This window comes from Amblyraja radiata, chromosome 39, assembly GCF_010909765.2.
Source record: "Amblyraja radiata isolate CabotCenter1 chromosome 39, sAmbRad1.1.pri, whole genome shotgun sequence".
NCBI classification, from domain to species: Eukaryota; Metazoa; Chordata; class Chondrichthyes; order Rajiformes; family Rajidae; genus Amblyraja; species Amblyraja radiata.
In genome coordinates, this window is record NC_045994.1 from 15,015,985 (window position 1) to 15,041,735 (window position 25,751).

A 25,751-nucleotide genomic window follows, 5' to 3' on the forward strand; every position below is an offset into this window, starting at 1 on the left:
AGGGAGAGGTAGGGGGGGCTAGAGATGGGGGGGAGGGGTGGGGATGGAGGGAAGAGGGGCTAATGGAGGTAGAGGTGGTAGGGAGGGGAGATAGAGAGGGGGGTAGAGAGGGGAGGTAGAGAGGGGAGGGTAGAGAGGGGGGTAGAGAGTGGGGTAGAGAGGGGAGGATAGAGAGGGGGGGGTAGAGAGGGGAGGATAGAGAGGGGAGGATAGAGAGGGGGGGGTAGAGAGGGGAGATAGAGAGGGGGGGTAGAGAGGGGGAGGAGGATTTAGAGGTGGGGAGGATAATTGGTCAGATAATGGTCTGATAAACGAGAGAATAGATGGATATTGATCATGTGCAGGTAGATAAGTGTTGGGAAGAACTGATGAAGCTGGTTTAAACTGAAGGTAGACACAAAATGCTGGTGTAACTCGACGGGACAGGCAGCATCTTTGGAGAGAAGGAATGGGTGACGGTTTGGGTGGAGACCCTTCTTAGATAAGTGTTGGTCTTGTGTTTGGCACAGACATTGTGGGCTGAATGGCCTGTTCTTGTGCTGTCCTGTTGTAAAGTGCCCTCCATAATGTTTGGGGGAAAAGACCCATTGTTTATTTATTTGCCTCTGTACCCCACAATTTGAGATTTGCAATAGAAAAAAATCACATGTGGTTGAAGTGCACATTGTCAGATTTTATTAAAGGGTATTTTTATACATTTTGATTTCACCGTATAGAAATTACAGCTGTGTTTATACATAGTCCCCCCCCATTTCAGGGCACCATAACGTTTGGGACACATGGTTTCACAGGCGTTTGGAATTGCTCGGGTGTGTTTCATTGCCTTCCTAATGCAGGTATAAGAGAGCTCTCAGCATCTAATCTTTCCTCCAGTCTTTCCATCAACTTTTATTGCTGTTTATCAACGCGAGGACCAAAGTTGTGCCAATGAAAGTCAAAGAAGCCATTATGAGACTGAGAAACAAGAATATAACTGTTAAAGACATCAGCCAAACCTTAGGCTTACCAAAATCAACTGTTTGGAACATAATTAAGAAGAAAGAGAGCACTGGTGAGTTTACTAATCGCAAAGGGACTGGCAGGCCAAGGAAGACCTCCACAGCTGATGACAGAAGAATTCTCTCTATAATAAAGAAAAATCCCCAAACACCTGTCCGACAGATCAGAAACACTCTTCAGGAGACAGGTGTGGATTTGTCAATGACCACTGTCTGCTGAAGACTTCATGAACAGAAATACAGAGGCTACACTGCAAGATGCAAACCACTGGTTAGCTGCAAAAATAGGATGTCCAGGTTACAGTTTGCCAAGAAGTACTTAAAAGAGCAACCGCAGTTCTGGAAAAAGGTCTTGTGGACGGATGAGATGAAGATTAACTTATATCAAAATGATGGCAAGAGCAAAGTATGGAGGAGAGAAGGAACTGCCCAAGATACAAAGCATACCACCTCATCTGTGAAACACAGTGGTGGGGTTCTATGGCCAGGGCATGTATGGCTGCTGAAGGTACTGGCTCACTTATCTTTATTGATGATACAACATGTGATGGTAGAAGCATCATGAATTCGGAAGCGTATAGACACAACCTATCTGCTCAAGTTCAAACAAATGCCTCAAAACTCATTGGCTGGTGGTTAATTCTACAGCAAGACAATGGTCCCAAACATACTGCTAAAGCAACAAAGGAGTTTTTCAAAGATAAAAAATGGTCAATTCCCGAGTGGCCAAGTCAATCACATGATCTGAACCCAATTGAGCATGCCTTTTATATGCTGAAAGGAAAACTGAAGGTGATTAGCTCCCAAAACAAGCGTGATCTAATGATGGCTGCAATACAGGCTTGGCGGAGCATCACCAGAGAAGACACTCAGCAACTGGTGATGTCCATGAATCGCAGACTTCAAGCAGACTTCAAGCATGGGAAGAATATGCAACAAAATACTAAACATGACTAGATGGCGGACTGCAGGAGTGGGGCGCCTTTGTGTATGGCTGCTCTGCCTGTAGTCTGTATTTTTTGCTGGAGGTCTTCTAATTCTTTTATGTGGGGGTGGGGTGGGGAAGGGGGAAACTGTATTTCTTAGTCCCTACCTGGTCGGAGATGCGGCTTTCCTCCGAGCCGCATTTTCGCCCCAACCAATGGGTCTGGAGCGGTGTTTCCTGCCGGGACCAGCCAGAACCTCAGCCTCGGCGGCGGCACGGCGCTGAAACACCATCGCGGAGCGGGCGATGCCTTACCCGGGTCGCCGTGTGGTAAGCTCCGGAGTTCTGAGACCGCCGACTCCAACATCGCGGAGCTGTCGTTGTGGAGCGTCCAGCTGCGGGCAGCGCTGACTTTGAACTCCGCGGAGCCTAGGTTCTCTCGCTGAGATCGCCAGTGTCAGAGCTCCGACCAGCGCGGCCTGTGGACTTCGGGAGCCGCGGTCTCCGGGGAGGAAGCGGCCGTTCCAGACACTCCAAGCCGTTGAAGAGTGTTCTCCTGAAGCCGGAACTCCATCATCCGGCGAGAGGGCCTGTAACATCGGTCCGCCGTTGAGGCGACTGCGGAGGCCTCAAATAGGTCCCGACCTCGGGTGAACATGAGGAAGAGGACTGAAGTTTTTACTGCCTTCCCTCGCAGTGGAAAATGTTGATGCTTTCAACTCGATCAAAAACGTGTAATGGTACTATGAGCTTATAATGTGGCTGTGGTGTTTTGCAGGTAGCTAGATGTCTGATCGGGCTCGATTCTCTTTCCGCGGCGGCCTGCCTCATACAGCGATTGACCCACGATGTCCTGGCCGTCCACAACAGCCGCTGCCCGAACCTGCAGCAATGGGAGCGCGAGGGAGAACATACCTCAGTGGGAGACCTCTGCAGCCTGAGTCACTGGGAGATGAGCCACAGCAGCCTGCAACGTTTGCAACCTGTCCCAAACAGGCCTTCCAGGTACGCACATTATGTTTGGGGAAAGCTGGCAGGGGCGCACCATAGTGATGTGAACGCTTTGGGGAATTATCCTGCAAACAGTTGTATTTGGCCCTCTTTGATTTGATGCACTGCATTTCAAAAACAAGATAGACACAAAAAGCTGGAGTAACTCAGCGGGACAGGCAGCATCTCAGAGACCATCTGAAGAAGGCTCGACCTGAAACCTTACCCATTCCTTCTGTCCAGAGACACTGCCTGTCCCGCTGAGTTAATCCAGATTTTTGTGTCTATCTTCAGCATCTGCAGTTCCTTCCTACGCATTTAAGGGTGTTAAGGGCCTGTCCCACTTGGCAATTTTTTTTTTGGCGACTACCGGCATCATATCAGTGTCGCCAAAAGATTTTGAACATTTCAAAATCCAGCAGCGACAAAGCAAATGTTGCGACACTTGAAAAAACACCGCACGTCAATACGCCATCACCGCCACAAATTTTTCGGTGACCTGATACGTCAGTCAATGATGTCAGCAGTCGCCAAAATAAATCGCCGTGGGACAGGCCCTTTAGCTTGTATAACCCGTTAAAGGAAGTATATTCATAGAATTATTACCTGAACTGTGCTCTCCTGGTTATTGCAGACAAGTAAAATGTGCAAGAACTCTTTCAAGATGATGCCAGAATGCTCAATTAAAAAAAATTTAAAAATCTAGACGTGCAATTGAATCACCAAAGCATACCAGCAACTTGGAAGTTTTCGACCATCTCTACTTCAACGCCGTCAATGTATGGTGTATACAAAGGATTGTGTACTGCTTCACTTCCTTAAAGTGCCTGTCCCACTTATGCAATTTTTTTTGGCGACTGCCGGCACCCGTCATAGGTGGTGGAAAGTTTTCAACATGTTGAAAATCCAGCGGCGACCAGAGAAAGGTACAACTCGTCGGGTGACTACTCACGACCATACAGACGTCACCCCGCGACATGTCGCGGGGTGACGCCTGTATGATCGTGAGTAGTCGCCCAAAGAGCCGTACCTTTTTCTGGTCGCCTGTGTTGTTGTGAGTAGTCGCCCAAAGAGTCGTACCTTTCTCTGGTTGCCGCTAGATTTTCAACATGTTGAAAATTTTCGGCCACCTGCTGCGACCATGACGGGAAGTCGCCGAAAAAATCGCGTATGTGGGACAGGCCCTTGAGTCTATCGCTATCTTTTAAATATCTTTGTAATGTTATGGTACTATACCTCACTTGTCCTCTTGCATGGAGTTCCCTCGAGTGTCCTGACCTGAATTTAATTTTCCAACCGATTGGAGTAACTGTTGCGACATAATGAAATGATGGGGTTCAATTCTGCCTCTCCTTGTTTTAGTTTGTGTGACATATGCTGCGGTCTGTGATGTGGTGTAGGATGCCTCAGCTGCTGGAAGGTGCAGCAGAAATTACTGTGTTTAAGAAGGAACTGCAGATGCTGGAAAATCGAAGGTAGACATAAATGCTGGAGAAACTCAGCGGGTGCAGCAGCATCTAGCAGTCGTTCCAGGTGCGACGGAGGTTCACCTGCATCTCCTCCAACCTCATCTATTGCATCTGCTGCTCTAGATGCCCCCCCCCCCTCCCCACCCTCCATCAGTCTGAAGAAGGGTTGCCTATTTCCTTTGCTCCATAGATGCTGCTGCACCCGCTGAGTTTCTCCAGCACTTTTGTCTACCTTCGATTTTTCCAGCATCTACAGCAGAAATTATTGTCTCCCTAACTCTGCCTGTTTTTTTCCAGTCACTGGGTCGTTCAGGCGAACTGCTCCGTAGTTTGACCTCCTTACCGCAGTTTGGGGCTTATGGTCGAGGAGATCACCTCGGCAACAAAACCCATGCTCCAGTCCCAGGTAAGGACCAGCGGCAAATACTGGGTCTACCTTGCCAGTTGTTGGTGAAGTATCCAAACCTTCCATTGTAAACCCTTCACTCCGCTAATAATCAATGAATGTCGCACCTTCACTGGAGTTGGTGTCTCCACTCAGAAACAGACCATCCAGCCCAACTACACTCTGCTGTTGTTTCTGCTGCCGGACAGCATCTTCCCACCAATCCTTGCAACAAAGACTAGACCGACCGAGCTGTTGAAAGATTCCTGCTTGCATGCTGAAAAAGCATCCAAGGACTTGATTCTTGGTATTAAATGGGTTATTGGTGCATGCAAATGCAAAGAGTATATGTTGCGTGGAGAGGTTCCAGTGCAAAGTGAATGCGGTCAAATAGGGAAGCATTCAGGGCCTGTCCCACTTAAGTGATTTTTTTCGGCGACTTGTCATCAAGCATCATCAAAGACCCACACCATCCTGGCCACACCCTCATCTCCCCACTAGCTTCAGGTAGAAGGTACAGGAGCCTGAAGATTGCAACTTCCCCATAGCCATCAGGCTATTAAACTCAACTCAAACAAAACTCTGAACATTAATAGCCCATTGGTACACAAAAATGCTGGAGAAACTCAGCGGGTGCAGCAGCATCTATGGAGCGAAGGAAATGGGCGACGTTTCGGGCCGAAACCCTTCTTCAGACTGGTGGGGGGGGAGAAGGAAGGAAAAAGGGAGGAGGAGCCCGAGGGCGGGGGGATGGGAGGAGACAGCTCGAGGGTTAAGGAAGGGGAGGAGACGGCAAGGGCTAGCAAAATTGGGAGAATTCAATATTCATGCCATCCGGACGCAAGCAACCCAGGCGGAATATGAGGTGCTCTTCCTCCAATTTCCGGTGTTGCTCACTCTGGCAATGGAGGGCAATAGCCCATTATCTGTTTATTTGCACTTTATCTGTTTATGTGTGTATATATTTATACAATGGTATATGGACACACTGATCTGTTCTGTATTCATGCCTACTATGTTCTGTTGTGCTGAAACAAAGCAAGAATTTCATAGTCCTATCTGGGACGCATGACAATAAACTCTCTTGAATCTGGGCTTGCCGGCACCCGTCATAGTCGCAGCAGGTTGCTGAAAAATTTCAACATGTTTTGCGAATCCAGCGGCGACCAGAATGACTCTTTGGGCAACTACTCACGACCATACAGGCGTTACCCCGCGTATCGCGGTGTGAAGCCTGTATGGCTGTGAGTAGTCGCCCAAAGGGTCATACCTTTTTCTGGTCACCGCTGGATTTTTAACACGTTGAAAATTTTCGGCAACCTGCTGCGGAGGGAATGGTAGTCTACACAGTTGCTTTAGACTTGGTTTAATTTGGAGGTTAAATGTTCCACCCAGCAGTCCTATGTGGTTCCCTATGCAGTAAAGCGACTTCACTGACTTTTAATTCCTTTCCCCCCCCCCTCACAGGCAGAGGGATCTTGGGACGAGGAATATCCAGCGAAACGTTAGGAGGATTTAAACATGAGAAGGAGCTGGGAGCCGGGGACGCCTTTCCACCGAGAGCAATACCACAGTGGAGCTATGGGCAAAGCAGGTAAGGAAATGACAGGGCAGTTGTGTGGTCAACTATCTACTGACAATGAGTATCTGTACTTCCACTGTTAGGAACTGCACTTCGTCAGAAGCTCCTGTCACACCAATCCGACTGTCACACTGCTTTTTGCATTGGGAAGCGAGGTTGCAGAGCGGATCAGTGAGGTGTGATTTTCCCCTTGTGGTTTTTATTGGTGTGGGGGAAAGCCATCCCACAAAGAAGTGTGACGTCTTAGCGTAGCAAAGATCTAGAGGTGCTGACCATTTTGATAAGTAAACCACAGGCACAGTGAGGCAGAGGGCTGCCCTGCTGCCTCTCGGCTCCACCAAGCAGAATTCAATCATCTTCTTCAGAGCTGTCTGTGTGGAGTTGGCAGGTTCTTTCTGTTGCTGCACGGATTCCCATGGGTGCTCCAGTCAGTGGCGGACTGGCCAGGGTGTCAGCTTGCCCGATGGCAAGTGGTCCCCTGATGAAGTGATAGCAAGTGGGCCCCTGTGAAATGATAGCATTGTAGTTGTGGGTGGGCCCCCTTTGTCTCCTGGCAACCAATATTTTTAGACCCAGTCCGCCACTGGCTCCAGTCTCTTACCATGTTCTAAAACGTGCAGTTTGCTAGGTTAGTTGGCCGCTGTATGTAATCTCCGGGGCATGTGAAAGGGCATTATTTATAGAAAAATGCGTTGGGGAGCGCGACTGCTCTGCGGGATTGGATTGATGGTCCGAATACTATTCGGAATAGTTGCCTACGTCAGAAGAAAATACAAGTTGAATAGCAAAGTACACAACTTAAAAGTGTGCACTTACAAGAATATGGAGGATCAAAAAAGGACACAAAGTGCTGGAGTAACTCAGCGGGTCAAGCAGCAACTCTGGAGAGCATGGATAAGTGACATCTCGGGTTGGGACACTTCTTCCAACTGAGTCTGAAGAAGGGTTCCAACCTGAAGCATCTCTTAATCCATGTTCTTTCAAGATGCTACCTGACTTGAGTTACTCCAGTATTTTTTTGTAAACATGTATCTGCAGTTCATTGTGCCACAATATGGAAGATCAGGCCAGGCTATAAACTATTTGGCAATGTGAAGTTCTGTATCCTGAAGATAGACACAAAAAGCTGGAGTAACTCAGTGGGACAGGCAGCATCTCTGGAGAGGAGGAATGGGTGACGTTGAAGGGTCTTGATCCAAAACCCATTTCTTCTCTTCAGAGATGCTGCCTGTCCCGCTGAGTTACTCCAGCTTTTTGTGTCTATCGTTGGTCTAAACCAGCATCTGCAGTTCCTTCTTACACGATTCTGTATCCAGGTTTCCTTCGCTTCATAAATGCTGCTGCACTCGCTGAGTTTCTCCAGCAATTTTGTCTACATTCTGTATCCAGTCCTGACTGGGATGATTTTATTTTAATATGTACTATTCACCCACATTGTCCTCTCCAGTTCTCCCAATTGCAGAGGCCGAGGCAGGGTTCCCGAGCCATCTCTGTGCAGCGATGATGAGCTGGCAGCTTGCCTGCAGGGCTTGGAGATGGGGCGAGGCTCACTGGGGAAGAGCAGACTCCTTCCCCCCTCAGCTGTGCTCGCAGCAGGGGACCAGCGGTTCTCTCCTGCTCCGGATGTTGCAGCAGCCAAGGGAACGGAAAGCTATGGGTGAGTTGCTGGAACCAAGCATACGGTGCGTGCAGTTCACCCTGTGGTTGGCTGAGGTGGGGGTGGAGGGGTGCATATTGCTTGTGGGATGAATAAACCATAGTTGATGACTCCTGGAGTTCCCAAAGTCGGTCCCTAACCAGAGACGGCGAGTTTCATGATGTTAAAGTCCGCAGCTCCCGCAGGTTGGAGCACCAAAGGCCGACACCTGGCAAAGGTATCGCCTGCTCCGGGATTTTAAAGTCCGGTTTTGGAGCTCCAGAAGTCCCAAACGAGAGGCCGCAGTGCAGACGGAGATACGACATGGAAAATGTTGCATCTCTGTTGAGGAAAGACAAGAAAAGTTTCCCTCACCCCCCCCCAACACATAATACGAAACTAAAGATAAACTAAAACATACATTTTACAAGAAACTAAAAACACAAAGAAGGAAAAAGATGAAAGAGAGGCAGCCATCGTGCGGTATTTACTCGAATGAATGAACTGTTTCATAAAAAGTTTGGCTTTCAGCCTCCGGATTTAAAGAAATGAGCTTTAAAATAATTAGAGACTATTGCTCTGAAGTATCATGTCTTTCTTCCCTTGCTTATTTTCTGTTTCTTGAAGCAGCTCTTGTTTTAGATTTTACCCCTGGGGACTCGCACTGTTCTTAATATACCTGAAGAAGGGTCACGACCCAAAACGTTCCTGCACATGTCCTCCAGAGATGTTCTACTGATTAATGTTACTTTTTGTACGCCTCATTGTCACCTTCCACTCATCCAACAATGAACCATTGTACATTTCCTTCATCATCGCCTGCTGTGATCTGTTCTACTCGCACCTTGCATATTCTTGGTATCCTTCCATATCTCGTTTCCCCTATCGGCCTGAAGAAGGGTCTCGACCCCGAAACGTCACCCATTCCTTCTCTCCAGAGATGCTGCCTGTCCCGCTGAGTTACTCTAGCATTTTGTGTCTATCCTCCAGAGATACTGCCTGACCCGCTGAGTTACTGCAGCACTTAACGTATTTAATTTAATATGAGTGTGCTTAGTTTCCTTCCTGCCTGCTGGTGGCAGTATCTGCTGTTACAGAAGGTGTGTGTTTGCAGTTATTGTAGCTGTGAATGCACTGAAACCCAAACTGGTATGAATATTAATTTCTCTAACTTCAGGTATTATAACCCTTGCATCCTCTCTCTCTCTCCCTGTTCCTCCCCCACCCTAGTCTTCATATTAGTTTTACTCTTATCCTGTTGAGTTCCTCTGTCTGTATACTCATTGTCGCCCATCCCACAGTCAACACTGGTCTATATTTCCTGAAGGAGGGTTTCGGCCCGAAACGTTGCCTATTTCCTTCGCTCCATAGATGCTGCTGCACCCGCTGAGTTTTTCCAGCACTTTTGTCTACCTTCGATTTTCCAGCATCTGCAGTTTCCTCTTAAACACTTCCTGGACTATTGTTGTTTTTTGCATGTCTTCCATTCATTTCTCCAAAGCACCATCTATATCTCTTGTACTCCTTTCCCCTGACTCTCAATGTGCAGAAGGTTCTCGAGCCGAATCACCACCTATTCCTTTTCTCCAGAGATGCTGCCTGTCCAGCTGAGTTACTCCAGCCTTTTGCGTTTGCCTTCAGTTTAAACCAGCATCTGCAGTTCCTCCCTCCATGTACCCAGTGCAGCTTAATCGGCGAGCAGTGTCTGGTCTCTGTAATTTCAAGGCAGCCATAAATCATACTTTGTACCTCCTGAATACTTGACGCATGAACCAGAAATGGTCCAAGCCAGTGTTTATGCTTCACATAAGCCTCTTCACCCCTCATTTCATGCCCCATTTTCCCTCTCACATTTGGCTTCCCTTAATTTCATCTCTTTCGCCTCAATCACTCCCTGTGGGAACCAGTTCTGCATTGAAACATCTATCTAGAGAGAGAGAGAGAGAGAGGTTCCTCTTGAATTCCCTTTTGGATTTATCAGTGACCTATATTATACTTTAATTCCCTTGTAATGGAAACGTGTATCTTTCAAATAAAGGGTGGCACGGTGGCGCAGCGGTAGAGCTGCTGCCTTACAGTGCTTACAGCGCCAGAGACCCAGGTTCAATCCCGACTACAGGTGCTTGTCCTTCCCGTGACCGCGTGGTTTGTCTCCGAGATCTTCGGTTTCCTCCCACATTCCGAAGACGTAAGAGTTTGTGGGTTAATTGGCTCGGTATAAATGTAAGTTGTCGCTCGTGTGTGTAGAATAGTATTAATGTGCGGGGATTGCTGGTTGGTGCAGACTCGGTGGGCCGAAGGGCCTGTTTCTGCGCTATATCGCCAGAATGTTTATGTGCTGACTTGCTGTACTTTTGGTTACTGGGTATGAGAGGTTATTAGTCACAGGTCAAGTTGAAGGGGAGTGGCTGTGACATATTAATCCCTGAAGGGTCTCGACAATATTAATCCCTGAAGAAGGGTCTCGACCCGAAACGTCACCCATTGCTTTTGTCCAGAGATGCTGCCCGTCCCGCTGAATTTTGTGTCTACCATATTAATCCCTTGTGTGTTCTTATTTAGGGAGCCCGTTATGACAAGGGGGTCATCTGGAACGGCCATACCTCTGGCAGTAAACCACGTCAAGATATACTGCAGAAATGAAGCTGTATATCAATACCATGTCACCTTCAGGTGCGTGACACTGAGCAATACGTGCATTGGAGCGAGTGTTGGGGAACGTTTTGTTTTATTTCTCACCCAGAGCCTTTTTGGCCGTGGCATTTGCGTTTGTGGGTCAGTTATATTAATAAGCCTCGCTGTCACGAGAGGCTGTAAATTATGGGGAGGAGGCGTGTGGCCTGCAGCCACTGTTCGAGATGGAAAGCAATAAAAAATAATAATAAGCAAAGGGGAAAAAAAATTAATTTGCAGTTATGGTGAGAGTGCACAACTGGCTGGCATGGCACTGAACGTCTCGACCTGCAATTCTCTGCAATATAAATTAACCCTTTGTTCAACATGTGCCACTCGCCAGCTATACTTTAAGTGTGTGCAACACAGATCCATGTGTGGTTCTGAGCACTGGGTTTGCGTTAAAACGTTTAGAGAAAATTGCGAATCGCTTTCTAGTTGTTCGGCACGGTTAAATAAATGAAACTGAAACTTAAAGTTCCAGTTTGTGACCACGTTTGCCCACATTCTTGACTTATTCAGTGCTTTCTGTGGCAGAGAAGGCACATTAGTCATGCCAATTATGTTTTGACGTAACATCTTTGTACACCTTGACAAACCCTGCCGTTTGATTCAGCCCTGATGTAGAATGTCGGAATATACGCTTTGGAATGTTGAAGGAGCAGCAGGCGGTGACGGGGCGGGCCACCGCGTTTGATGGAACCATACTCTACCTGCCTGTGAAACTACCAGAGGTATACCACAGTTCACATTTTCATAAGTTGATAAGTCATAGGAGCAGAATTAGGCCATTAGGCCCATCGAGTCCACTCCACCATTCAATCATGACCAATCTCTCTTCCCCTCTTAACCCCCATCTTCTCGCCTTCTCCCCATAATCTTTGACACCCCTACTAACCAAGAACCTGTCAATCTCCGCTTTAAAAATACCCAGAGGTAGACAAAAGCGCTGGAGAAACTCAGCGGGTGTGGCAGCATCTATGGAGCGAAGGAAATGGGCACCGTTTCAGGCCAAAACCCTTCTTCGGACCCTTTAAAAATACCCGATGACTTGGCTTCCACAGCTGTCTGTGGCAATGAATTCCACAGATTTACCGCCCCTCATTTACAATCAACGTACTGTGCCATGTGTACGTACTCGTATTTAATTCCTCCACTTAGAGTGGTGCATGTGGTAACAAAGCTCTTTTATCTTAGTTTAGAGCTCCAACATAGAAACAGGCCCTTCGGCCTGCCGAGTCCACGTTGACCATTGATCACCCGTTTACACTAGTCTGTGTCATCCCTACACACTAGGGGGAAATTTCCAGCAGCCAGTTAACCTCAAACCCGCACGTCTTTGGCATGTGGGAGGAAACCAGAGCACCCGGAGGAAACCCATGCCGTCACAGGCATAACATGCAAACTCCACACAGTCAGTACCCGAGGCCAGTATTCACCGTAAGATTCCAGCATCTGCAATTCCTTGTCTTACTTACAAAATACATAATGGCTGTGAAGTGTGATGGGATGCCCTTTCTTTCCCCCTCAAAATGTCCCCAGGATTTCACAACTTCTCAGAATGGGTTCATGAAAGACTGATCTGTCAAGGGAATATCTCCAATTTTATCAGTGTGGTTTGGATCAGTTTCCTCCATCATTATTAAAATCATCTGATTCAGTTTGCATTTGGAAATTGGAAGGAATGTGTTGTCTCAGAGCAGACTGCCCTTTTTCATCTTTCTTTTCTACCATGCTTAAATTGCTTTGCGTGACTTTTCAAAAATGTCACGCTGTCTGTAACTGAAGAGCGGTTTATTAATTTGGTTTAGTTTAAAGATACAGTGCGGAAACAGGCCCAAGTCCGAAGCGACCAGTGATTCCCCACATATTAACACTATCACACACACACACACACACACACACACACACACACACACACACACACACACACACACACACACTCACTCACTCACTCACTCACTCACTCACTCACTCACTCACTCACACTCACACAAAAATCTACACTTGCACCAAGCCAATAAACTTGCCGACCTGTACGTCTTTGGACTGCGGGAGGAAACCGCAGACCTCTGAGAAGACACACGTGGTCACGGGGAGAATGTACAAACTCTGTACAGTATGGCGCCCGTAGTTGGGATTGAACCCGGATCTCTGGCGCTGCAAGTGCTGTAAGGCAGCAACTCTACCCCTGCACCACCGTGCTGCCCCACAACATGGTTATGTAGATAATTGTTGAGTTCATTATGTTTTTGCATCAACCACCATGTTTGCCTTCTGTCAAATTAAGGGATCAGGACATGTTTAAAACAATTTTATTTGCGTATCCAATTCTAAACATCAAGTCAGAAGTCTACAATATTTGCATATGGTATGCCGTGGATTTAAAGAAACACCCATTGTAAATAAATTTCATTTCTTTCTGGATTATTAAATAACAATTACATCTTTGTTGCCTTGTTAATTATGGAGACTGGCACGACCGTGCAGATCGGGGCTGTATGGAACTGTCTCCATGTTTGGCAATGATGCCAGTAACATAGAAACATAGAAAATAGGTGCAGGAGTAGGCCATTCGGTCCTTCGAGCCTGCACCACCATTCAATATGATCATGGCTGATAATCCAACTCGGTATCCTGTATCTGCCTTCTCTCCATACCCCCTGATCCATTTAGCCACAAGGGCCACATCTAACTCCCTCTTAAACATAGCCAATGAACTGGCCTCAACCACCCTCTGTGGCAGAGAATTCCACAGATTCACCACTCTCTGTGTGAAATTTTTTTTTCTTGTCTCGGTCCTAAAAGACTTCCCTCTTATCCTCAAACTGTGGCCCCCTTGTTCTGGACAAGAAGTAGAGACTTGGGGAGCCACTGAGTTTGGGCTGTTCCCATAGGTGACCCCTGGCCTCTGTTCCACTTTCCATTGATGCTGCCTGACTGGCTGAGTATTTCCAGCCATTTATTGTCATTTGAGGTCTTTGTTTTTGTCTCGTCCTAGGTAATCCATCTCAAAGCAGAAAGAAGAACAGACGGTGCGGAGGTGGACATTAAAATCCAAATGACCAAAATCCTGCAGCCAAACTCTAATCTTTGCATTCCCTACTACAACGTGATATTCAGAAGGTAATGTGGCATCATCCTCTCTTTATTTGTATGAACTGCAGATGCTGTGTTCTGCATGGACTAGAATGGCCGAGATGGCCTGTTTCCGTGCTGTAATTGTTATATGGTTATACGCACAAAATGCTGGAGTAACTCAGCGGGACAGGCAGCATCACTGAAGAAAAGGAATAGGTGACGTTTCAGGTCGGGACTCTCCATCAGACTGAGAGCAGGGAGGGGGAATGGTCTGATGAAGGGTCTCAACCTGAAACCACCCATTCCTTTTCTCCAGAGATGCTGCCTGCCCTGCTGAGTTATAATCCTCAGCTTTTTCCGTCTTAACTTTTTTTCTGTTAAAAAAAAAAGTCACTGGAAACACTCAGCAGGACGGGCAGCATCTGTGGCAAGAGAAACGGATCCAACTAGTGGTATTCAATCTGAATCATGACTGACTATTTCCAACTATTTCTGTTGCTTACAGATTTCAAGCATTTGCATTCCTTTGATTTAAAAGATATATATATTTCTCCTTTGTTGTTTAATCAGTAAATCAGCGCTCTGCTTAAAATAAATCTTGGATATGAATACTGCTGTCATTAAAACAAACTGCGTTGTATAATTTATTTTTAAACCATGTTAGAGGGGAAGATGACTTGAATAATAATTGCTGGGCTTTGAGGCTGTTTACCCTAAAGACCAGAGGCAACTGGTTTGGCAATTAAATGTGTGACGTGTTGAAGTCTAATTGTACAATTAACTGAACCTGTGCTATGAAGAGTAACCCCGCAACAGGATCACAAAGTCTCTATCACCATGGCTGAACTGGCCTATGGTCTTGATCTTTAATACACTCATCTAGATGCCGAATCATATGCTGAGGGAATGGAACGGCTGGGCTTGGATACTCTGGAATTTAGAAGGATGAGAGGGACTCTTATTGAAACATATAAGGTTAATAAGGGTTTGGACAAGCTAGAGGCAGGAAACATGTTCCCGATGTTGGGGGAGTCCAGAACCAAGGGCCACAGTTTAAGAATAAGGGGTAAACCATTTAGAATGGGGATGAGGAAACACTTTTTTCAGTTGTGAGTCTGTGGAATTCTCTGCCCCAGAGGGCGGTGGAGGCCGATTCTCTGGATACTTTCAAGAGAGTTAGATAGGGCTATTAAACATAACGGAGTCAGGGGATATGAGGAGAAGGCAGGAACGGGGTACTGTTTGTGGATGATCAGCCATGATCACATTGAATGGCGGTGCTGGCTCGAAGAGCCGACCGGAAACGTCTCCCATTCCTTCGCTCCAGAGATGGTGCCTGTCCCACTGAGTTACTCCAGCATTTTGTGACTCGTACCAGTATTGTTTCCATGGTGTCTGGTGAGTAATGTGGCTTGGCTTTTGCTCACTAAATGCGGGGGCAATCGGAGAATCATTGTATCATATGCACTGCTTTTCTTTTCATGCACACAGAGTGATGAGAATTCTGGAATTAAAGTTAATTGGAAGAAATTTCTACGACCCAACAAACGCTAATGTTCTCCCTCAGTACAGGTGAGTGTCGTTGATGAGTCCTGGGGGACTCTGGGAGCGAGGATTCTACTCTGGATCTGCGGGTATTATTGTCTTAGCTGAGAGGTGACTATCGATGTATGGACAAAATGCTGCAGTAACTCAGCGGGAATGGCAGCATCGCTGGAGAGAAGGAATGGGCGACGCTTCGGGTCGAGACCCTTCTTCAGACTAATGTCAGGGTTGTGGGCGGGACAAAGATAGCATGTAGTCGGAGACAGTAAAGGGCCTGTCCCACTGTACGAGGTAATTCAAGAGTTCTCCCGAGTTTTCCCCTGATTCGAACTCGGAGAATGTCCGTAGTGGGTCCGTAGAAGCTTGTGGATGTCTCGTAGCGGGAACTAGGTACTCGGGAAATCCGGTAAACTCGTGATGTTTTTTTAACACTCTGAAAAATGTCCACGAGTAAATAAATACTCGTGATGGAATTTAAAAAAACTTTTTACTCGTACGAGCCGCTACGAGACATCCATTAACTCCTACGGACCCGCTACGGACATTCTCCAAGTTCGAATCAGGGGAAGACTCGGGAGAACTCTTGAATTACCTCGTACAGTGGGACAGGCCCTTAAGACTGGTGGGAGAACTGGGAAGGGGGAGCGGATGGCGAGAGAGGGAAAGGAAGGGCTATCTGGAGAAGTCAATGTTCATACCGAAGGGGTGTAAACTACCCAAGCGAAATATGAGGTGCTGTTCCTCCGTGTTGCGCTGGGCCTCACTCTGACAGTGGAGAGTGGTCCATGTGATCCAGGACCTTTTTATTTTTAAAGCAGTGTTGTGCAGCAGAGGCAGGTTGGGTGAATCTTGAGCGTCAAGCCCATCCTCTGCACTGCCTCAGTGCATGAAGGTGAGCACTGTAGCTCAACTATTGGGGTTGGGGTGACCTTGGCTCTCCACTCTAGTTATGCTGCGGCATTCACCGCATGCAAGGGTGATGAGGAAAAGGTTGTACTAGCCCTAAACCTCCCTGCTCCATCCAACAATATAACGGCTGACCCATCACCCTTGATTCCGTTTTAGACCAGAGACTGTCTCAGCCTTGTAGACCAAACAAAGACAGGACAGCTCGGATCCCTGGTGTAGAGAATTTCAAAGATTCACACTCTTAATATAGACTTCTTCCCCGTCTCTTACTATTTAGAGCATAAGTGATAGGAGCAGAATTAGGCCATTCAGCCGATCAAGTCTACTCTGCCATTCAATCATGGCTGATCTATTGCTCCCTCCGAACCTCATTCTCCTGCCTTCTCCCCGTAACCTCTGACACGTGTACCATTGATCCAATGTCCTCAACTCCTCCACTGGGAAATTATGTGTCCAGTAGGTCCTCTTGGAAAATGTGTACGTTCCAATGAAATCGATCTTCCCTCCTGAACTTGGTGGTGTGGGGACTTCAGGCTTCTGTCGCTCCGATCCGATTGCAGTAGCGAGAACAGGGCATGATTCTTGATAAGTAACGGCTGAAAAGTCACCACAGGTGGACAGGGACATGGAGTTGAGCTTGTGGTCGGACCTTATTGAATGGTGATGGGACTGAGGGATGACCCCTGCTCCTAATAATGGACGTCTGAAACCTGAAAGTCTCAAAGCTGGCAGATAGAACATAGAACAGGACACCACCAGAACAGGCCCTTCGGCTCGTCATGTCTGGGCCGAACATGATGCCGTGACCAATTCTTATTCATCTACACATGATCCATATCCCTCCATTCCCTGCATATCCATGTGCCTATCTAAAAGCCTCTTCAATGCCACTGTTGTCCCTGCCTCCTCCACACCACCTCTGGTAGTGTTCCAGGCACTCACCACCCTCTGGGTGGGAGCTATTATCAGGCAACTGGATCATCCTACCACAACCAGAGAGCAGTGCCAAACTACCATCAACCTCATTGATGTCCCTCGGACTATCCATGACCAGACTATGCTGGCTTCACCTTGCACTAAACCTTATTCCAATATTGTGTATCTATACACTGTAAATGGATCAATTTTAATCATGTAGATAAAAATGCTGGAGAAACTCAGCGGGTGAGGCAGCATCTATGGAATGAAGGAATAGGTGATGTTTCGGGTCGAGACCCTTCATGTATTGTAATCATGTATTGTGTTTCCGCTGACTGGTTAGCACGCAACGAAAAAGCTTTTCACTGTATCATAGTTGTCACACTTGACAATAAACTAAACTGAAACTGGTTTTAGAAAGAGAAAAGATTGAAAAGACTAGGCTTGTATTCACTGGAGTTTAGAAGGATGAGGGGAAATCTTATAGAAACATATAAAATTATAAAAGGACTGGACAAGCTAGATGAAGGAATAATGTTCCCAATGTTGGGCGAGTCCAGAACCAGGGGTCACAGTCTTAGAATAAAGGGGAGGCCATTTAAGACTGAGGTGAGAAGTAACCTTTTCACCCAGAGAGTTGTGAATTTGTGGAATTCCCTGCCACAGAGGGCAGTGGAGGCCAAATCACTGGATGGATTTAAGAGAGAGTTAGATAGAGCTCTAGGGGCTAGTGGAATCAAGGGATATGGGGAGAAGGCAGGCACGGGTTATTGATAGGGGACAATCAGCCATGATCACAATGAATGGCGGTGCTGGCTCGAAGGGCCGAATGGCCTCCTCCTGCACCTATTTTCTATGTTTCTAAAACTTGCCCAGCACAGGTCCTTTAAGCTTTGTCTTTCTCACCATAAAGCTATGTATGTCCTCTAGTATTTGATATATTGCCATCTTGTGGAAAAAAGGTTCTGCCTCGACTCTATCAATGACACGAGAGCCTTGACTTGCAATAATTTACAGGTTTTCCTTCTTCCTAACGAGCATTTTTTGTTGTTGTGCAGGCTACAGATATGGCCTGGCTATTCTGCCAGCATCCGTAGGACAGAGGCAGGATTGATGTTACAGGTCGATCTGTCCCATAAAGTAATCCGCAATGACTCTGTCATTGACATGATGTAAGTATCTGTTTGTTCTGAATTTGTACCCGTTTGTTGTTGTTTGAGATGTCTTTGTTGTTTGGTTTATTCTCTCTTCATCTATTACTGAAGGGCCTGTCCTTGATTTTTTTCGGCGACTGCTGGCACCGGTCAGGTCGCCGATAATTTTCAACCAGGAAGGAACTGCAGATGCTGGTTTAAAGCGAAGATAGACACAAAAAGCTGGAGTATCTCAGCGGGGCAGGCAGCATCTCTGGAGAAAAGGGATAGGTGACGTTTCGGGTCTGAAGAAGGGTCTCGAGCAGAAACGTCACCTATTCCTTTTCTCCAGCGATGCTACCTGGCCCGCTGAGTTCCTCCAGCTTTTTGTGTCTATATTCGACCACCTGGTTCGTCCGACTGTTCGGTGAGTGCCCATTGTGTTCCCCTGCAGGCAAGCTTTGTACCAGAAGAGCAGTGAGAACTTCCAGGACGACTGCATGAAGGAGCTGGTGGGCAGCATCATCATGACCAAGTACAACAACTGCACCTACCGCATTGACGACATCGACTGGCACAAGGCTCCGACCAGCTCCTTCCGCATGGCGGACGGGAGTGACATCACCTTCTGTGAATATTACAGGTCAGAATTAATGTCTAAACTTGATGCACACAATTTGGGATGTGGTTCTGGGGAAGTACGAACACAATCATTGTAAAGTGTATGTAGAGGGGAAAACAAAACTGACTGGAGTACAGTCTTCACTTGGTCAAAGTTGTGATGGAGTCCATTGTAACATGAATGCTCTGCTGACTGGTTTCCATGCTAATGGTCTGTACTGCTTCTTTGGATTTCCTGCGCTTTCAGTTTAACTCCAGATACCTCTGAAACACAAAACATTAAATAATGACACAGCCTGAAAGCGGGTGAAGCAACCGAATGCAGAGATACGATGTGGAGCCAAGCTACGAGGTGATGATGATGTGTCAGAGAGTGCCGTAGGTATTGTCGTTGACCTGTTGTATTTACTATTGCAGGAAAAACTATGGGATTAGCATCCAGGATCACAACCAGCCTCTCCTGGTACATCGGCCGAAACAGAAGCTAGGGTCACAAGGACAGGTACGATGTAGACTGTTGGCGAGGCTGCCATAGTCGGCACCCCCTGAGGTCCAATGTACATTAGATCTGGGCACATTGTAACCTTAGGAACCTGTTCTGAACTCAGTAATATTGGATCTGGGGGGTCCTTGTTCATCTGTCTATGAAAGTAAGAATGCAGGTACAGCAGGCAGTGAAGAAAGCAAATGGCATGTTGGCCTTTATAACAAGAGGAGTTGAGTATAGGAGCAAAGAGGTCCTTCTGCAGTTGTACAGAGCCCTAGTGAGACCACACCTGGGGTATTGTGTGCAGTTTTGGTCCCCTAATTTGAGGAAGGACATTCTTGCTATTGAGGGAGCCCAGCGTAGGTTTACAAGGTTAATTCCCGGGATGGCGGGACTGTCATAGGCTGAGAGAATGGAGCGGTTAGGCTTGTACACTCTGGAGTTTAGAAGGATGAGAGGATATCTTATTGAAACATATAAGATTGTTAAGGGTTTGGACACGCTAGAGGCAGGAAACATGTTCCCGATGTTGGGGGAGTCCAGAACCAGGGGCCACAGTTTAAGAATATGGGATAAGCAATTTAGAATGGTGACGAGGAAACACTTTTTCTCACAGAGTTGTGAGTCTGTGGAATTCTCTGCTTCAGAGGGCGGTGGTGGCCGGTTCTCTGGATACGTTCAAGCGAGAGCTAGCTAGGGCTCTTCAAGATAGCGGAGTCGGGGGATATGGGGAGAAGGCAGGAACGGGGTACTGATTGGGGGTGATCAGCCATGATCACATTGAATGGCGGTGCAGGCTCGTAGGGCCGAATGGTCCAATCCTGCACCTATTGTCTATTGTCTATTGTATAACCAGTCTTTCCTGTTGGTGAAAACTGACTGGTTCTGGTGTCAGGTCGATTATTGGCAATGTAGATCATAGCTTTTCACAGATGTTTATCTCAGACACATTTAGTTTTCAGATTTCCCACAACAACTGCATTCTGCATCTCACGGTTCCTGTGTTGTTTATGTTTTGTCCCTCGACTGCCCAAATCCATCTCCTCGTGTTTACATTCCCCCAGAAAGATAGCAATGATCACCAGCATTCTTCACACACCCTTACACAACAGTTTGGTCATGTTGATCAAGAACAATCTTGATCTCTGCCCAATCACTCCCCACCCGTAGTCTTCCTGCAACTTAAAATAGTGTTCTCAATCATCCAGCTCTTCTGAAATGTCATCCAGATAGCCTGTTTACTTTTGTTTCTCCACAACTTCTCTCTGGCTAGAGTGTTTCCAGGATTTTTATTTTTTTTTCAGTTTTTGTTTTGAGTCTGTATTCTTTTACACTATAGATAGACTCAAAGCTGGAGTAACTCAGCGGAGAGTAACTCAGCTGGTCCGACAACATCTCTGAAGAAAAGGAATAGGTGATGTTTCAGGTCAAGGTCAGGTCTCGAGCAGAAACGTCACCTATTCCTTTTCTCCAGCGATGCTACCTGGCCCGCTGGTGCCAGATTCAGATTGGACTCGACTCAAAATGTCACCTATTCCTTCTCTCCAGAGATGCTGCCTGACCCGCTGAGTTACTCCAGCTTTTTGTGTCTATTTTCGGCTTCAACCAGCATCTGCAGTTCCTTCCTACACATTTCATTTACGCAGTTTTCTATTAACTCTCCCTCTGTTTCCTCTGCCATAAGAAGACAATCCGTCTGAAGAAGGGTCTTGACCCGAAACGTCGTCCATTCCTTCTCTCCAGAGATTCTGCCTGACCCGCTGAGTTTTTTTTTTTTTTTTTTTTTTTTTTTTAAAGTTTTTTTCTGAAAAAAGATTAGAATAAGAAAAAGAAGTTAGATAGTAAAGGATAGAAAGATGTGAAATATATAGTGTGTGAAAAAAGAAAATGAGTAAATGAAGAAAGTTGAGAGAGAGAATAGAGAGAAGAAAAGAAAAAAAAAAAAAAAAAAGAGGAGATCATTATTTATAGTCTTGACCAACCCTCGTCCAGTCCTGAAACAGTTATTTTTTACAATTGTGTTGCACCATATGATTCCAAAAAAACGACGAATGGAGACCAACTCGTTATGAATTGGTCTGATTTATCCATTAGGAGGAATCGCATTTCCTCAAGATGAGCGGTGTCCAACATACTTGCAATCCACATTTTAAGCGTTGGTATTGATGTACCCTTCCAAAATTTAAGAATTAATTTTTTTGCTATTATTAAACCATAGTTAAGGAATAGATTTTGAGATGTGTTCAATTTATTCCCATCTTCCATTACGCCAAATATAATCATTTCAGTATTAGGTTCCATTCTTGTCTTGAATAATTTTGTAAATATTTCAAAAATATCATTCCAAAATCTATAAAGTTTTATGCAGGAGACTAAGGAGTGTGTTATAGTTGCCTTTTGGGCTAGACATTTATCACAAGTGGCGGATATATTTGGATAAAATTTGTTCAATCTTGTTTTTGAGTAATATAATCTATGTACAATTTTAAATTGAATTAAATTATGTCTTACATTAATTGAACATTTGTGAATATATATCAGGTATTTTTCCCATTTAACCTTCGTAATTTTTATCATTAGTTCCCGTTCCCACTCTTCTCTAAGTACCTCTGTCGATGGTAGGTCTATATTTAGAATACTATTATATAAATATGATATTAATTTTTGTGAGTCAGCTTCAATATTCATTGCCTCTTCCAATAAGTCAGGAGTTACTTTTTGATATCCTTGTATATATTTTTTCACGAAATCGCAAATCTGAAGATATTTAAAATATTGGTTGTTTTTCAATTTAAATTTTAATTGTAATTGTTGGAATGATAGTAAGTTTCCCATTTCATACATATCCCCGATCCTTCTAATTCCGAGACTTTCCCATTGGTTATATGTCTTATCAATAAGAGATGGTTTAAATAAAGGGTTATTCGCTATTGGCATTAACAGTGATAGATTTCTTAATTTTAAAGATAATTTTATTTGTTTCCAAATTCTTATTGTACCATATATAATTGGGTTCTTCTTATATATTGTGTTATTCAGTTTTTTTGGGGAGAAGAGGATCGTTCCTATATTACTAGGATGGCAATCCTCCTTCTCCATTTTTATCCATTCTGTCTGTTGGGTAGAACTATCCAACCAATAAATCATATTCTTAATATGCACTGCCCAGTAATAATACATAAAATTCGGAAGTGAAAGTCCCCCGACCTCTTTTGGTTTACATAAGTGTTTTTTTGTGATTTTATGTGATCTATAGTCCCAAATATAATTAGTAATATTAGAGTCTAATTTTTTTTTTAAGTATTTTGGTATATATACCGGTATAGATTGAAATAGGTATAGTAATTGTGGTAGGAAGATCATTTTTATTGCATTTATTCTACCTAATAATGATAAGGGAAGTGTTTTCCAAAATTTAATCAACGTATTAAGTTTATTTAATAAAGGCATGAAATTAGCATTGAATAATGCTTTATATTTTCTAGTAATCTGAATACCCAAATATTTAAATTTTTCTGTTGCGATTTTAAAGGGGAACTTCAGTAAGTGTGTAGGTTCTTGAGGTTTTAATGTCATGATTTCACTTTTATTCCAGTTTATTCTATATCCAGAAAAAGACCCAAATTCCTCTATTAAGTTTAATAAATTTGGTATGCTCGTTTGTGACTTTGTAATATATAAAAGTATATCGTCTGCATATAATGAGATTTTATTCTTTGAGTCTCTGGTATTATAGCCCTGAATATTCGGATGAATTCTTATACTTTCAGCCAGGGGTTCTATCATAAGGGCAAATAGCAGGGGTGATAGTGCACATCCCTGCCTATTACCCCTTGATAGTTGAAATTTTTGAGATAACATGTTATTAGTTAAAATTCTTGCCATCGGTTTATCATATAATAATTTTACCCATCTTATAAAATTCTCTCCCATATTAAATTTTTGTAGTACTTTATATAAGTATTGCCACTCTACCTGATCAAATGCTTTCTCTGCATCCAAAGAAATAATTGATATATCTTCTTCCTCTACTTTATGCGAGTACATTATATTAAACAGACGTCTCAGATTATTAAATGAGTATCTTTTAGGTATAAACCCCGTTTGATCAGGGTTTATCAATTTACTAATATATTTGCTTAATCTTCTTGCTAAAATCTTTGCTAAAATTTTCTGATCTGTATTTAAAAGTGATATAGCTCTGTACGAGCCCGGATCTTCTAAATCTTTATCTTTTTTTGGAATAAGCGTAATAGTTGATTCTGTTAGTGTTTCAGGTAGTTTGTTTTCTTTAAAAGCATGGGAGTATAAATTAAATAAATAAGGGGTTGTTATCTCCTGAAATTTTTTATAAAATTCATTATTAAAACCATCTGGTCCCGGTGTCTTACCATTTTTCAGCGATTTTATTGTTTCACCTATTTCTTTGATTGTAATTTGAGCTCCTAATTCCTCTTGTTCCAAAAGGTCCAGTATTGGAAGATTACAATTATCTAGAAATTTTTTTATTTTACTATCTTCTCTTTTAATTTTAGATGTATATAAGTTTTGGTAAAATTGGGCAAATCTATTATTAATATCTTTAGGTAGTATTAGTAATTCACCTTTCTCTGATTTAATTTTGGTTATAGTATTTTCCTTTTCTTGTTTTTTCAATTGGCGAGCTAATTGACCCGCTGAGTTACTCCAACATTTTGTGTCTACCATCGATTTAAACCAGCATCTGCAGTTCATAGAAACATAGAAAATAGGTGCAGGAGTAGGCCATTCGGCCCTTCGAGCCTGTACTGCCATTCAATATGATCATGGCTGATCATCCAACTCAGTATCCCATCCCTGCCTTCTCTCCATACCCCCTGATCCCTTTAGCCACAAGGGCCACATCTAACTCCCTCTTAAATATAGCCAATGAACTGGCCTCAACTACCTTCTGTGGCAGAGAATTCCACAGATTCACCACTCTCTGTGTAAAAAATGATTTTCTCATCTCGGTCCTAAAAGACTTCCCTCTTATCCTTAAACTGTGACCCCTTGTTCTGGACTTCCCCAACATCGGGAACAATCTTCCTGAATCTAACCTGTTCAACCCCTTAAGAATTTTGTACGTTTCTATAAAACAGAAGGCAATCCATGTTCCCTCCATCTTATGGGAGTCCACTAACATGATCCTTTCTAGTATATCTCCTGTGCAGCCATTCCCAAGAGCTCAACTTCCTGCCTAAAGGTGGCAATGCGAATAATACTGCAGTTAGCTTGTCACATCACCATCATGATGTCACATTTGTCTATTGCACAATATATCAGTTATTATTGTAACGTGTACCGAGGTACAGTGAAAAGCTATGTTTTGTATGCAGGTCAAATACGTATACCATACTGATTCATTACAAGGATAGTATGGTGCAACACAATTTTGGAATTAAATCGAATTACGGGTTGGGTGATGGGTGGGGAGAGATACGAAGCAGGTATATCATCACTTTCTGTTTTTCTTTCTGTTTTTGTATTTTTATTTCTCTACGTTTTTCTTATTGGCTACACCAATTTGGTAGTCTAGGGGTTCTATTCTTGCACACTCACTTTCTCTCTCTCTCTTGCTTTCTCTCTCTTCTTCTTTCTCATCTTTAGCTAAAATTTGAAGCTGTACAATAACCGTATTATGTCATATGCCGCAGTTTATTCTTTTGTACACTGCTTCTAATAAATAAAAAATTTGAAAAAAAATAATAATTAAAAAAAAATACGTATACCATAATTAAATACAATCAGTAAAATAAGTGGAGCAAAGGAGAAAAAACCAGAGTGCAGAATATAGTTCTCAGCATTGTAGCACATCAGTTCCAGAGAAAATGTCCAATGTCCACAATGGGGTAGAGGTGAATTGGTCAGTACCCTAGCTTATCAGAAGCCTCATAACAGCGGGGAAGTTCCCAAGCCTGGTGGTGCATGCTTTCAAGCTTCTGTATCTTCTGCCGGACGGGAGCAGGGAGGAGGAGGAATGGCCGGGGTGGGACGTCTTTTGATTTTCTGCGGCAATGGCAAATGTCCAGTTAATCTGGAGAAGTGAGTTTCAATACGAAGGATGATTCATTTCTTAATGTGTAAAAAAAAATGTCTTTTATATTAGTTAATCGAGAATGAAATTCTTCTGGTGCCTGAGCTGTCCTACATGACTGGCATACCTGAGCCGATGAGGAAGGATTTCCGTGCAATGAGGGCAAGTAACCATGTATAAAACTGGCTGAAAGACCCCTGATGAACGAGAGGGTATTATCTAACCTGGAACTAAACTAGAACTTGCGAGCGTCACTCGGGCCATTCAGTTGTTTAAATATGAATGGGCTTTCTACATAACAGGATACGGTGAAAGAGGAGCCACGGGAACGACTGCAGTCAGAA

At 44.5% G+C, this 25,751-nt stretch overlaps 1 protein-coding gene across 1 annotated transcript in view; it reads left to right on the plus strand.

The window, feature by feature from the left end:
• piwil2 (piwi like RNA-mediated gene silencing 2) overlaps window positions 1-25,751 on the plus strand; it is a 40,156-nt gene that overhangs the window by 168 nt on the left and 14,237 nt on the right. The window contains exons 2-13 of the mRNA XM_033013887.1: window positions 2,702-2,928; window positions 4,680-4,788; window positions 6,235-6,361; window positions 7,797-8,006; window positions 10,548-10,658; window positions 11,275-11,392; window positions 13,660-13,784; window positions 15,231-15,311; window positions 18,170-18,283; window positions 18,699-18,887; window positions 19,283-19,367; window positions 25,480-25,569. Of these exons, the coding sequence (XP_032869778.1) occupies window positions 2,710-2,928; window positions 4,680-4,788; window positions 6,235-6,361; window positions 7,797-8,006; window positions 10,548-10,658; window positions 11,275-11,392; window positions 13,660-13,784; window positions 15,231-15,311; window positions 18,170-18,283; window positions 18,699-18,887; window positions 19,283-19,367; window positions 25,480-25,569 (1,578 nt within the window). The 5' untranslated portion in view covers window positions 2,702-2,709. The remainder of the gene's footprint in view (window positions 1-2,701; window positions 2,929-4,679; window positions 4,789-6,234; window positions 6,362-7,796; window positions 8,007-10,547; window positions 10,659-11,274; window positions 11,393-13,659; window positions 13,785-15,230; window positions 15,312-18,169; window positions 18,284-18,698; window positions 18,888-19,282; window positions 19,368-25,479; window positions 25,570-25,751) is intronic.